General features: G+C 43.4%; 1 protein-coding gene across 7 annotated transcripts in view; it reads right to left on the bottom strand.

Annotated features, from left to right (window-relative positions):
* Window positions 1-14,773, bottom strand: part of SRPX (sushi repeat containing protein X-linked) — a 142,468-nt gene that overhangs the window by 112,474 nt on the left and 15,221 nt on the right. The window contains exon 1 of one of the 7 annotated variants that reach the window (XM_055563145.1): window positions 12,416-12,446. The exons of the other annotated variants lie outside the window; for them this stretch is intronic. Coding sequence (XP_055419120.1) covers window positions 12,416-12,431 — 16 coding nt within the window. The 5' untranslated portion in view covers window positions 12,432-12,446. Of the gene's footprint in view, window positions 1-12,415; window positions 12,447-14,773 lie in introns of those variants that run through there. 7 annotated transcript variants of the gene reach the window in all.

The following is a 14,773-nucleotide window of genomic DNA, read 5'->3' as shown; positions in this document are numbered from 1 at the left end:
CAGAACAGTGCCTTTCTAGAAGATTCAGAGTAAAACAATGGAGTGGCATGCTAGGAAGCCTCGTCCAGCCCTGCTCCCACCCACCTGTGTGCCTATGGCCAGACCCACCACCTCACACACCTGTTTAAGCACAGAGTCAGTGCATTCTATCTCAGATTTTCAAATTAAGACACAGGCATTGCATCAGAGAGAAAGACTTGATTTCAAGAGTGTAAGCAAAAGAACACAGAGGGAGATGGGACTGATTTACGGCAGTTGCTGGAGAAAAGAAGAGAGGATCTGAAACAGCAGGGTGAGATGCTCTGATGGAAAGGAGCATCATTCCATCTTAGACTTCAAGCCTGATTTATATTCTGAAAGTGTTTTTCTAAGCTAATGATTAATTACATGTCAACAATGTTGGTTCACAAGACTTCAAAAGAGTTCATCAAATCGGAGTATTTGGTTCTTTTCTGGATGTTTTGTACAGAACTTGAATGTTAACATGAATGTTGTTTTCTGAGTCTTGGCTATCACTGAGGAATTGTGCCACAGGCAATTTCGGATGTCCATGCAAAATAAGGATGTGTGGCTAGTTCATGTGTGATTAGAAATAGCTTGGGCAGGGACTTCCCTGGCAGTCCAGTGGTTAAGATGCCACACTTCCACTGCAGTGGGCACTGGTTTGATCCCTGGTCAGGGATCTAAGATCCCACATGCTGTGTGACACAGCCAAAAAAAGAAAGAACTGAGCTAATCACTGTGCTAGGACCCTTGTACATTACCCATACAGAGAAGCCACACACTTCTTCACACTCCAGTCTTTTATAGATAATTGTCTGTACTTTCAGATAAGATATAGATAACTGTGTTTTAAAGCTGCTTAGTGTTTTAGGACACCAATACAAGTGCCCAAAGAAAAGCAATTAATTGAAAAGTTTACCAAAAGCCCCATCTGCATGAAAGATTATGTTTTACTAACTCTGTCCCGATTCCACAATTTCCATTACTCAGACTGAAGGCAGCACTGTTCAATCACTGCTCCAATGAACTATTTAATAAAGCAAAGGAGGACACACACGATTTAATGCAAAGTCACCCTTCATGGTTGCTGCTGCTGCTGCTGCTAAGTCGCTTCAGTCGTGTCCGACTCTGTGCGACCCCATAGACGCAGCCCACAAGGCTCCCCCGTCCCTGGGATTCTCCAGGCAAGAACACTGGAGTGGGTTGCCATTTCCTTCTCCAATGCATGAAAGTGAAACGTGAAAGTGAAGTTGCTGAGTCTTGTCCGACTCTTCGCGACCCCATGGACTGTGGCCCACCAGGTTCCTCCATCCATGGGATTTTCCAGGCAAGAGTGCTGGAGTGGGGTGCCCTTCATGGTTATGTTCCTTTAATTATTAACATATATTTGTTGTCATGACCTCATGAGAAAACAGCTTTGGATGGAACTGGGTTTGCTTAAAGGGACAAAAACGACTTATACCTGTGTCAGAAACAGATATATGATCCTATTGTGCTTTCAGGGTGACTCCATAAGATCAGTATTCTCTACTCTTTAAATTATGATTCTTTTCTTCTCTCATCCTAGTAAATATATCTTTGGAAAGCAGAAAGTGTTTTCCAATAAGTATTCCAACCATTTCTCTAAATCATAATTTTTATAAAACTTCATACAAAAGAATTTTCACCATCTGCAACAAAGTCAAGTCAAAAGTTACTTATCAAGGTCTAATGATCTACTCGGTACCACAGTCAAGAAAACGCAGGAGAGAAAGAAAAGAAGAAACAAAAGAGAAAAAGAAAGAAGAAAGCAAACTGTCTATGTGGCCAGCACCAAAAAGATCATGGAATTTTAGAAAAACAGGTCACATGATTACAATTCTGGGTAAGTTGGAGTAATCATACTCCACAGCTCTTCTTTCCTACTGAATGTGACTAAAAACCTGAACAAAATGCACTGAATAGCTATCTAAGGACTCTGAAAAGGAAACATCAGTGGGTAGACTGGAGAAGAAGGCAGAATCTGAAGTACCACTGAATTGGTGGTGATGTTCCACTGGGCTGAACTCAAGTCAGTCTGAATACACAAGTGGACACTGGATGCAGAGCGAGTTCTAGAGGAATCGCTCTAGCTCTGGCTCAAAGAGTGGGAAAGATGATTTCTAATGCTCAGAGAGTGGAGAAAATTCTCCAGGTTTTGCTTGCTTGTTTCCTTTCTTTGTTCTCTTGGGTCCCAGTTCCCAAGTAATCTTGTAGCAATGGGCAGGAGAGATGGCAGCAGCAGCTATAGCAGTAGCAACATGGGCCAGCAGGCACCTGAGACCTGAATAAGGGAAACTTTCTCAGTGGAGAAGCTGTGGTCTCAAGAGGGTAGGGAGATCATCCATGTTTTTTTTTTTTTTTTTTTTTTTTTTTGTAATCAGAGGGTAATTACATTACAATATTGTGATGGTTTTGCCATATATCAACATGAATCAGCCATAGGTATACATATGCCCCCTCCCTCTTGAACCCCCCCAACCCCCTCCCACCCCGCTAGGCTGTCACAGAGCACTGGCTTTGGGTGCCCTGCATCATACAGCAGACTCCCACTGGCGATCTATTTCACACGTGGTAATGTATATGTTTTAATGCTATTCTCTTAAATCATCCCTCTGTCTCCTTCCCCCACTGTGTCCAAGTCTGTTCTTTGTGTTTCTCCTTTGCTGCCCTGCAAATAGGTTCATCAGTACCATCTTTCTAGATTCCATATATATTCATTAATATACGGTATTTGTCTTTCTCTTTCTGACTTACTTCACTCTGTATAACAGGCTCTAGGTTCATCCACCTCATTAGAAGTGACTCAAATGAGTTCCTTTTTATAGCTGGCTAATATTCCATTGTGTATATGTACCACAATTTCCTTATCCATTCATCTGTCAGTGGACATCTACATTGCTTCCATGTCCTAGCTATTGTAAATAGTGCTGCGATGAACATTGGGGTACATGTGTCTTTTTCAATTATGGCTTCCTCAGTACATGCCCAATAGTGGGATTGCTGGGTCGTATTTGTCCTCTGTCTTTCCCTAGCTTGGTTTATTTTTTACTATTGCTCAGGAGCCTACAGGAAATTTATAGCACTGGACACTCATATTAGGAAAAAGAAAAACTCTCAAAACAATAATCTCAGCTTCTACCTTAACAAATTAGATAAAGAAGAATAAAATAAAGCCAAGGGAAGAAGGAATAATAAACATAAAAGCAGCAATCAATAAAACAACACAATACAGAATAGAGAAAAATCAATCAAATGAAAAGTTGGTCCTCTGAAAATATTCATATAATTGATACAACTCTGGCAAGGCTGACAAAGAAAGCAACTACCAATATCAGGAATAAAGCAGGGGATATCACTTCAGATACTATGTACAACACTACACATAACTTTAACAACCTGGATGAAGTAGACCAATTCCTCAAAAATTACAAACTACTAAGACTCACCCAGAATGAAATCAATAACCTGAATAGTCTCCAAGATATTAAAGAAATTAAACTTGTAGTTAAAGTTTCTAGGTCCAGATGATTTCGCTGTGAATTCTACTAAATATTTATAGAAGAAATAATATCAATTCTATGGAATCTATTCCAGAAAGTAGATGAGGAGAAAACATGTCCAAATAGATTTTACGAGGCCAGCATTAAGCTGATGCCAAAACCAGACAAGGAAATCACAAGAAAATAAAACTACAGGACAATATCTGTCATCAGCATAGATGCAAAAGTCCCCAAAGTGATATTAACAGACAAAACTCAGCAATACATAAAAAGAAAAATATACCAGTATCAAGTGACATAGATACTGGGAATGTAAGGCTGGCTTAATATTTTTAAAAAAAACAAAACACCAATGTAATCTACCACATTAACAGACTAAAGAAGAAAATTCACATGATCATATAATTGACACAGAAAAAACATTTGTTGAATTTTAATACCATGACAAAAACTCCCAGCAGACTAGGAAGAAAAGAGAACTTCCTCAACCTGATGAAGAAAATTTACAAAAAGCCTACAATTAGCATTATACTTCATGGTGAAAGACTGAATGCTTTCCACCAGTGACAGGGAATAATGGAAAGACGTCCGCTTGCACCGCTCTTACTCAACATTATACTAGCAGTCCTAGCAGTGCAATAAGATGAAACAAAGAAAGGGGAGGGGGAGGGAAGGAGGGGGGAAGGCAGATTGGAAAGAAAGAAGTCCCCATTCACAGGTGACATTATTATTTATATAGAAACTCCTAAACAGTCTACAAATAACTCTTGAGGTTAGCAAGGTTGCAAGATATAAAGTCAAAACCCCAAAATCACATGTATTTCTATATGCTAAAAAATAGTTAGACAATGAATTTTTAAAAATAACCATTTCTAAAATAGCTCCAGAAAACAAAATACTTAAGTATAGTTAACCTTTAAACAACATGGGTTTGAACTGTGCAGGTCCACTTATGCAGATTTTTTTTTCAATAAATATATGGTCAGCCTTCTCCATCTACAAGTTCTGCATTGTCTGATTCAACCAACTCCATCTCATGTACTCTGTTTCCGATTTGTGGTTGGTTGAATCCACAGATATAGATTCTGCAAATATAGAGGATGTACTATAGGACCTGAGCATCTGTGGATTTTGGTATCAACAGCAGGTCCTGGAAACTAATCTCACACAGATACCAAAGGATGACTGTATAAATCTTAAATTAAAAAAGTACTAGATCTGTATGCAGAAAACCTCAAAATGCTGATTAAAGAAATAAAAAAGGATCTATATGAATGGAAAGATAATCCTGTTGGTGGATTAGAAGATTCAAAATAGTAAGGATGCCAATTGTCAATTGTCCCCAAATTGATTAATAGATTTAACATAATTCCAATCATAATTCCAGCAAGCTTTTTAGGTCGATGGAGGAGATTATATGGAACGTATAACCATAACAATTTTGAAAAAGAAGAATAAACTGGAAGAAGCACACTACCCAATTTTAAGACTATTTACAAAGCTACAATAATCAAAATAACATGACATTATTGAAGGAATAGGCACAAAGATCAATGGACCAGAATAAAGAAACAAATCAGCAAAAAAACCCTGCCAATTAATTATTTTAAAAAGTACGAAAGAAATTCAATGGAGTTTATTATATTCTGAGTATATCTCAAAAAATGGGCCTCCCAGGAGGTGCAGTGGTAAAGAACCTGCCTGCCAATGCGGGAAACACCAGAGACACAGGCTCAATCCCTGGGTTGGGGAGATCCTCTGGAGAAGGAAATTGGAACCCACTCCAGTATTCTTGCCTGGGAAATCCCATGGACAGGGGAGCCTGGTGGGCTACAATCCATGGGGTTGCAAAGAGTCAGACACAACTGAGCACGCACCTAGTGCACCTATACCTCAATAAAGCTGTTATTTTTTTAAAAAAAAAAGGGCATTGAAATATGTATAATATCATATATGAAACGAGTCACCAGTCCAGATTCGATGCACGATACTGGATGCTTGGGGCTGATGCACTGGGACGACCCAGAGGGATGGTATGGGGAGGGAGGAAGGTTCAGGATGGGGAACACAGGTATGCCTGTGGTGGATTCATTTTGATATATGGCAGAACCAATACAATATTGTAAAGTTTAAAAATAAAATTAAATTAAAAATAAATAAATATACTATAATTTTACAAAAAAAGAACTGTGTATTCACTTTTTTTAATATTAGGGATTTCAGGAACGTTAAATACATGCAGGGGGCCTTTGGGATTCATGGAAATGGAAAATTATTTGGGTTACTGCAGCTGTTCATCCTAGCTTCTTTATCCAAATTTAGAAACTAGATGAAAAAAATATTCTGTCACTTGCTCCTCATGTAATAAGTGTCCTTATTAAGCATTCAGCATTTAACATTAGGTCATGGAGAAAAAAAATAACATGAAAATATAAAATAATCCATTTCAGATTACAAATGAATTCAAAGAAAAACTTAAGGTCAAAGCAAATCTCTTAGGTATTGATAATACCAAGGAACAACTAAAGCCCTTTGTTATCGGGCACAAATGATGCAAGTTCCTTGAAATGAAAGGACATAAGGACACTTGAGGGCAGAAAAAGTAGGCATTGAGAGATTTTTTAGGGAGACCTAAAAACCAGGCTGGCTTGGAAAGGCATGGTGGGAGACACCCACGTCCACTTGACTTACAGTAAATGACCTGTCTCAAATTGCTAGTGGCTAGTGGTTACCTAACAGTCATGGCCAGCAATTTGTGGGTGTCTGTCACATAAAGTCCAGTAAGGGAGAGAGAGAAAATGGCTAGTCAGCCCTCTACAAGGAAGAGAGTGTGAGCAAGCTGTTTTTTGGGAGTTATAACCATAACTTATATATGCACAGTACATCACAGATTACTTCCGTAGGAGAGCAGGTAGCATTGTTCACAGCTGGCAGATGCAAGCAAAAACCATGCTGGTCAAGTTCATCCAGCTAGTAGGTGGATAAAGATGTTAAGCATCTTTTCACATATTTTCTTTGTTGAAGTGTCTGTTAAAATATTTTGCCCACTCTTTAAATTGGGTTACTTGTTATCTTATTGAATTTAGAGAACTCTTTATATATTCTGGATAAAAATTCTTTATCAGCTACATCTTTTGCAAGTATGTTCTCCAGTCTGTGGCTTGTCTTTTCATTCTCTTAACTGTGTCTTTCAAAGAACAGAAGTTTAAAATCTGGATGAAATGCTTTTTTTTTCAATTTTATAGATTATGCTTTTGGTATCATAACTAAGAAAGCCTTGTATAACTGAAGCTCACAAAGATTTCCTCTCATATTATCATCATGAAGTTTTACAATTGTAGGTTTTATATGTGGCCTTCCCAAATGGCTCAGTGGCAAAGAATCTGCTTGTCAATGCATGAGACACAGGAGATTCGGGTTTGATCCCTGGGTCATGAAGATCCCCTGGAGAAGGGAATGGCCACCCACTCCAGTATTCTTGCCTGAGAAATCCCAGGGACAAAGGAGCCTGACAGGCTACAGTCCATGGGGTCGCAAAGAGTCAGACACAACTGAGTGAACACACACACACAGCTTTTATATTTATGATTTATTTTGAGTTACCTTTTCTGTAATAAAATCTGCCTTTGATGAAAGTAAGAGAGAGAAGTACTAGGGAATAAACAGAAATGATTCTAGTACCAGTCAGCATTGGGGAAAACCTTGGATTTTCCCAGGACTACTGATTTATTCATTTCTATGGATTTCAGTGAATCTGGGCCTGCCACCTTCTGTAGCTAAACAGTCTAACACATTTATATAGCTAACCTGGGGTCCAGCATTTAATCAGAATGCACCCAGCAAACATCCTGGGAAATTAAGCTCACATTTCCAATATGCTCTTCCAGACCAGCCCTACAGGGGATTGCTTGCAAAGTTGGCCAGCAACAATTCCTCCCACCCTGCACATGTATACCACTGTTGCTGTCTTAAGAGGTGGAGTCCATCTACTACCACCACCACCCTGAAAGTATGCTTGCTTTGCAATTTGCTCTGATGGATAGAATGTGACAGAAGCGATATGTCCAGACCTTCAGGGCCCTGGCAGCTTTGGCTTTCATCCCCTGGGAAACCATCTACATGTTCAAAAGTACACTTACTTTGCTGGGGAGAAAGACAACATGGAGGAAAGAGAAAGAATATAGAGAACAGGAGACTGTAAAGAGGTAGAGAGAGAGGCCCTGCCATCCCAGCCATCCCAGATGTAGTGCCAGTAAGTTTTAGGAGAGTATCTTACACAGCAATAGCTAGCTGAAACACTCCTCAAGCTTCCTCCTAAAAGTGTGAATTACAGTTCACTTTCTAAGCTAGACAGCTCTATTTGGCAGGAATCAGTTCACCAGTAGAAAGAACTCTGAATCTCGGGTTAAGTTCCAGCTGAGCCATTGTTCATGTAAATGTCCCCAGAAGACTCTAAGGTAAGGTGCAGGTGGTTCGTTTGGGAGGCCTCCCAGAAGGCATAATCGTAATGACGGACTGGGAAAGAGAGGGAAGGGAGGAAATGCAATAAATGGACTGCTTGCTGGGCAACTGTGGCTCCATCCTACTAAGGACCCTTCTTCCCTCTCTTACACCCAAACCTCAGCTTTATGTCATTTCTTTCGCCATTAAGGCTGCTCTTCAACTTTATTTCAGCAGAGAAAAAAGAATAATAGTGGTAACATGAGGAGCTGGTAAGAAAAAAGTATCAAATCTGTATACAGACTGTGACTCCTGCCAGGCACAAGACCTAAGAGATGGCCTTGCTTCTACAGCTCTTCATCTGAGAGAAAGCTCCATCCTCCATTCAAACTCTTTTGTACAAGACCCCCAAAGGACAACTTTAGGAGAGTTGATGATATCCGGGGTCCCCAGGCACTCTGCCTTGAATTAGCAGAGACAATTAAGACAGCATGTGGCTTGTGCAATTTTAATTGTGACCATATTCTCACAGCTAACAAAAAGAAAGTTAAAAGGATAACTTTATAAATGAAGGCATTACTCTCATCCGAGGGAAAAATATTTTTTTTCCAGTTAAGTCTCCTTCTATTGTCTACTTTTTGGCCCATTTCCTAAAGCTGGGAAAAAGGCAAGACAGGAAAAAGACAGGTACCTAACTCTGAAGAGATCGGCACAAAGCAGAGGCCCTCCACAAATGCCAGCTCCAGTTCCCACCAAGGGCATTCCTGAAGCCCTGGAGGCTGGCTGTTGGCACTCAACACAGACAGAACCAAAAAAGGTCTGGCCTATAAAGTAAAACCAGACAGCGGAACAACAGCAACAGCCTATGGTCTTCCAAAGGCTCAACTGTTCTCCACTGAGGTCAATGGAGACACAGAGAAAATCCAAGAAAGGAGGGAGGCTGCAGCAAGCCCTATCAGCAGAAGGTTCCAGATAAAGGTAGTGACTGAGGGAGACTCTGAGGTGGATTCAAGTTCTCCCTTGCTCCAGATTCACCTCAGGCGGCCATCAAATCGCCTCTGTCTCCAGGCAAATGAGGTGATTCACAATTCTGTTCAGAAGGTAAATCCACATCAAGAACCCACCCATCCACATCAGCTCATGAGGTCCTGAGGCCTCTCCTCATTTTAAACAAAGACACAGCTGAGACTTGGGCAAGAGGACTCGGGGATTCCTCTCACTTCACCCTCAAGCCTCACTGTTGCTGCAATTTTCAAACTAAGTGACAACATTTATAAACTCTCTGACGGCAAAGAATGAAAAGTGTTCACGTGAGGGACCAAGGCTGTGACACCACTGACCCTTACAGCAAAGGAGAAAGTTCTAGAACAAGAAGGGGAGAGCTGAGCCTTGAGAAGGAATGCACAGCTGCCCTGGGCTAAGAGGCATTGTCAGCGGACACACCATCTCTTCAGAGCTGAAAGCTTCCTGAGGCTTTTCATGGACAGAAAGAGGGCCACTCACTGTGGACAAGGGCACCAGCAAAAGCCACTTGGACCTGACTGGCTGGTTTGGGATTTGCATGAGGAAATTCTGCAGAAGAAGAAAGAAGAATATTCTGAAAGGAGACAATGTTTAGAGGAGGAGAGAGATGTATCCCAAAGGCTGTTCCCAGCTTTCTTCACATTTTCACACACAAAACATTTCAAAGAACACATTTGCAAAAACTAAACACTGGTGGCCTTCAGCTGGAGGAAACTTCTCAAGTATGCACACAGCCGCCTAGCATGCCAGATGTGAGGCTGATGGTGTTACCCAAAGGTGTTTTTCCTTTTCCCCTTGAGCCTGCAGTGGTCACTGCCACCAGTAAATGCTTCAGGCAATTCAATGCCATCTTCCCAAAGGTCCTGTCCTGAAACCCAAAATGCAGTTTCCTTGAAAAACAACAAATAGAAACACTATTCTATTGAGACGGAGAAGGCACTGGCAACCCACTCCAGTACTCTTGCCTGGAAAATCCCATGGGCGGAGGAGCCTGGTGGGCTACAGTCCACGGGGTCACTAAGAGTCGGACACGACTGAGCGACTTCACTTTCACTTCTCACTTTCATGCATTGGAGAAGGAATGGCAACCCACTCCAGTGTTCTTGCCTGGAGAATCCCAGGGATGGCAGAGCCTGGTGGGCTGCCATCTATGGGGTCGCACAGAGTCGGACACGACTGAAGCGACTTAGCATGTGGTCTATTGAGATGCTGTGAGAAAACAACTTGGAAATGCCCACACAAGTGGTTCTCACACTTGAGTGAGCATCAGAAGCACCTGGAGGGTTGTTACAACATGGTTGCTGGGCCCACCTTCACCCATATCCAGCTTCTGATTCAACAGTTCTGGGATGGGGCGTGAGAATTCAGGCGTCTAGTAAGTTCGCAGGTGCTGCTGCTACTGGTGGTCTGGGGAACACAACTTGAGATTTGGTGGTCCTCACTGTTTGTTCTCTCCCATAGGGGAGCAATTACATTAGCATATCATGACCCTGAGCTGTCCAGCAGTAAAGAAACCTTTGTTGTTGTTGTTCTTTAGTTGCTAAGTTGTGTCCAACTCTGTGACCCCATGGACTGTAGCCCGCCAGGCTCCTCTGTCTGTGAGATTTTCCAGGCAAGAATACTGGAGTGGGTTGCCATTTCCTTCTCCAGGGGATCTACCTGACCCAGGGATCAAACCCAAGTCTCCTGCTTGGGAGGCAAATTTTTCACCACTGAATCACCACCAGGAAAACCCACTAAAGAAACCTACAGAACTCGTTTAAAATGCACTCTGCTACCCAGACAGTATGTATGGATCTCTCTGGAAAGCAGTGCTTCGAGGAAGCCACTTTGGGAAAATTTCTACTAGGGATGGTCCTGACCAGCAGAAAGGGAAGAGCCACCAAAAAAGACAGATGCCCAAGTCAAGGCCTTGGCAGTGAGTGAAGGGCTTTGGGCCACACCCTGAGGCAGGATCCTGGCAGGGCAGGCGGTCTGGAGAGCCCCAAGCCCATGGTTCAGAAATGCTCACAGAATCCAGGAAGTCTGTCAGGAGGCAGCCAAGGCCAGTCTGCCTCCAGCCTTGGATCAGGATACCAGGCCTTAAGAACTGATGGAGAATACAACAGGGTCCTAGTTTCTAGAGACCAACAGGAGGTTACTAAGCCTCCAACAGAGAGAGTGAGAGAGCCGTTATTCATCAGATAAATGTGTAAAACAGGGTGGGCTTCCCTGGTGGTCCAGTGGTTAAGAATCTGCCTGCCAGTGCAGGGGACATGGGTTCCATACCTGCTCTGGGAAGATCTCCCATGCTGCCAGGCAACGAAGCCTGTGCGCCACAACTACGAAGCCCGCGCTCCACAAGAGAAGTCACTGCAATGAGAAGCCCGTGTACCAAAACGAGACAATAGCCCCCGATCGCAACTAGAGAAAGCCTGCGCAACAGCAATGAAGACCCAACACAGCAAAAAAATAAACAAATATTTTTTTTAAGTGTGTACAGGGTTAGTTACAGCATGCTAGCCTACATGGCTTAGAAGATCCCCTAACTAAGACCAAGATGAGTCCTGAACTGAGCCTCGTGGTAAAGGAGCAGAAGCCCCTAACACTGAGGGGTCTTTTTACAGGGAGGCTCTGACTTCATAGCTGTGATTGCTAGGCATCTATAGAGCTCCAGGCCAGGCAGGTCTCAAGGTAGATTCTGAGTACCAAGACCCTAGTTGAGGGGTTGACAAAGTTTTGCTGTAAAGAGCCAGAGAATACTACTTACAGCTTTGTGGGCCATATGGCCTCTGTCACAGCTACTCCACCCTGCCACTTATCACCAAGTAGCCACAGACAACACCCAAACAAATGAGTGTGGCCGGGTCCCAGTGACACTGATAGACTGATAGCTGAATTTCATATAAATGTCAGGTGTTACAAACTAGTCTTCTCCTCCTGATTTTTTTCAATCACTTGAAAATATAACCACCATTCTTAGCTCCCTGGTGCTACAAAACCAGGGGAGGCGGATTGGGGTGGGACGTGCTGTTTGGCCTGCCCAGATTTATTGGGTTGGCCAAAAAGTTCATTCGGGATGGTCACACATTGTTACAGAACACCCTGAATGAACTTTTTGGCCAATCTAAGAGTTTGCAGATGCCTGCCCTAGGTCCCCACTGTGAATCTGACAGAGCAGAACCCACAGAGGTAGGGGGTCAGGGAAATCTCATTTCATCAGACTGCCCCCAGTCATACCAACCTAGCCTGTCCAAACACCACTGCTGGGCTGGGAACCACTTACCAACTCAGAGCCCTGAAACCCTTTTAGTGCTGCTCACAGTTCAGTCTCCCTGACTTGCCCAGCTTGGGGGCTTTGGGGAGGCTCCATGTGAGGGGTGGGATGTGCTCTCCTGTCTTCCCCACTGGTGTCAATCTCACCCATCCTCCAAGGGGCTGCCTGCTACCGAAGCCCAGCGCCATCCATCTCTGGCATGAAGATGTGGAGCCCCCGCATCTTTAAGAGTGGATCTGCTGCAGAAATTCTCAATCCCAGGACAAGGTCTTGCCAGAGAGGCAGAGCCGTCCTATTAGACTCATGCAGCCGGCCTTTCTTCACGAGCTGAAGTTATTTCTAAGCTTCAGCTGAGCTGCAGGGCAAAGACAGGTAAACACCCGGTTAGCCATCACCCAATATGTGCTCTGCCATGGCTGGCAATCAGGCCAGATGGGGGCTGTGCTCCATGGAGGAGGACTTCAAAGGAGAGGCAGTTGAGGGGCGCCCCCTCCCCCCGCCCGAAGGTTTGGGTTTGTTTTGAAGTTAGAAGTGGGAGCAGACAAGGAAAGGCTACACATGCTTATCTCAGGAATGTCGGGGACTTAGGAAAAGAAGTTAGAGGAGGCCATGAGGAAGGCCAAGCCCAGGAGAGAAGGGGAAGAGGGTTATCATGCAGCCCTTAGAAACAGACCTGCCACCCGGTCCTGGTTAAGGACTGAACTCATCCAGCAGACCCGGCCTCCTCAAACTTCACTGTGTAGAAGAATCCTCAGAGGGCTCTTGTTGAAATGCACATGATTTAATAGGTCTCAGGTGGGGCCTGAGTGTCTGACTCGCTTTCTCTGTGAGTTTGCCTTTTTAATAGATGCAAGTTGTCAAAGTACATAGGGCCCACAGCTTTGTCCCACCTGGAGCTGAGCTACTGACACGCAGGACTGCTGCATATATGGGCATTCAGGAAGTTGTCTACATCACAGCACCCACGTCCACACCTGACAAAAGACCAGGTGGGTTCTCAAACCATGCTGCCCTCCATTCTTTATTTTTGTATGAGATTTATTTCATTTATTTACTTTTTGGCTGCACCACATGGTTTGTGGGATCTTAGTTCCCTAACCAGCAATCCAACCTGCACCCTTGGCAATGAAAGCCCGGAATCTTAACTACTGGACGGCCAGGAAATTCCCACCCTCCATTCTTTAAGTCTTGAGTCCTGGGCCTGCCTCTATCCTTTTCCTACTTAGCACAAAATCTATCTCCTGATCAAGCTCTGTGTCCACTTGTGCCTAGACAGGGCATCTTTTTCTAAGCTGCCCAAAGGAATTGGACTATACAATGCCCTGCAGCCAGCAGTGAGAGAATGGCAAGCACCCTTAGGTGACCCTTGACAAGATGCTGCCAGTTGACAGCTCAGACACTGCTTTGTCACTCAACCCTTGAGTGGATACTATTCATGAACTGAGCTATAATGATATCACTCAACCAAAAAGACATATAATCTCAAGAGTTGGTGAAAATGCAGAGAAATCAGGACCATTACACACTGCTGATGGGTGTGTAAAAGGGTACAGTCACCTTGGGAAAAACAGTCTGGCAGGTCCTCAAATGGTTAAATGAGTTACCGTATGACCCTGCCATTCCACTCCTAGGGATCTACTTAAGAGAAATGAACACACATGTCTGTACATGAATATTCACTGCAGTATTACTCATAATAATCAAAAAGTAGAAAGAGCTCAAATTTCTATCAATTGATGAATGGATAAAATGTGGTCTATCCATACAATGGAATATAATTTAGCCATAAACAGGAGTCAAGAGCTGATACCTGCTCCAAAATGGATGAGGTTTGAAAAACATTATGCTAAGCCAAAGAAGCCAGATACAAAAGGATAAATATTGTGTGATTCCATTTGTATAGAATGTTGACAAGAGAAAAATATAGAGACATAAAATACTTCAGTGGTTGCCTAGAGCTGTGGGGAGGAGGGTAGGAAGTGATGGTTAAGGGGTGTGGGGTTTCTTTTAGGAGTAATGAAAACGTTCTAAAATTGTGATGGATACACAACTTTGAATACAAATCACTGGATTGGTTTACACGGGTAAATGATGTGGTATGTGAATTACATCACAAGAAAGCTGTTACAAAATATCATGACCTGTCAGTTGGTGAGCTCAAGGCAAGTGGCAGAGAGAGGGAGCCTTCGGGACCTCGACAAGCATGGGCAAGGACCAGCTTTAGGGCAGCAACTTCTCAGAACCCTTGAGGAACACCCAAGCAGCCTTGGGTGTGAGAGTCTCAGATTGCAGCCAAGTGTTGATACAAACAACCACACAGAAATACATGAAGGTAGGGCTCTGGGAGTGCCCGGGGCACCACTGATCCCTGCCTGCTAATCCCTGGTGCTGGGCCAGCGCCTAACATGTGGCGGCCATTCAAAAACTGAATTTAGTTCCTGCCCATGGAGGAAACGGAGAAGGCAATGGCACCCCACTCCAGTACTCTTGCCTGGAAAATCCCATGGACAGAGGAGCCTGGTGGGCTGCC

The sequence above is a fragment of the Bubalus kerabau genome, chromosome X (assembly GCF_029407905.1).
Source record: "Bubalus kerabau isolate K-KA32 ecotype Philippines breed swamp buffalo chromosome X, PCC_UOA_SB_1v2, whole genome shotgun sequence".
NCBI classification, from domain to species: Eukaryota; Metazoa; Chordata; class Mammalia; order Artiodactyla; family Bovidae; genus Bubalus; species Bubalus kerabau.
Note: the sequence above shows the minus strand (reverse complement) of the source record. Positions and strands in the feature narration are given on the sequence as shown.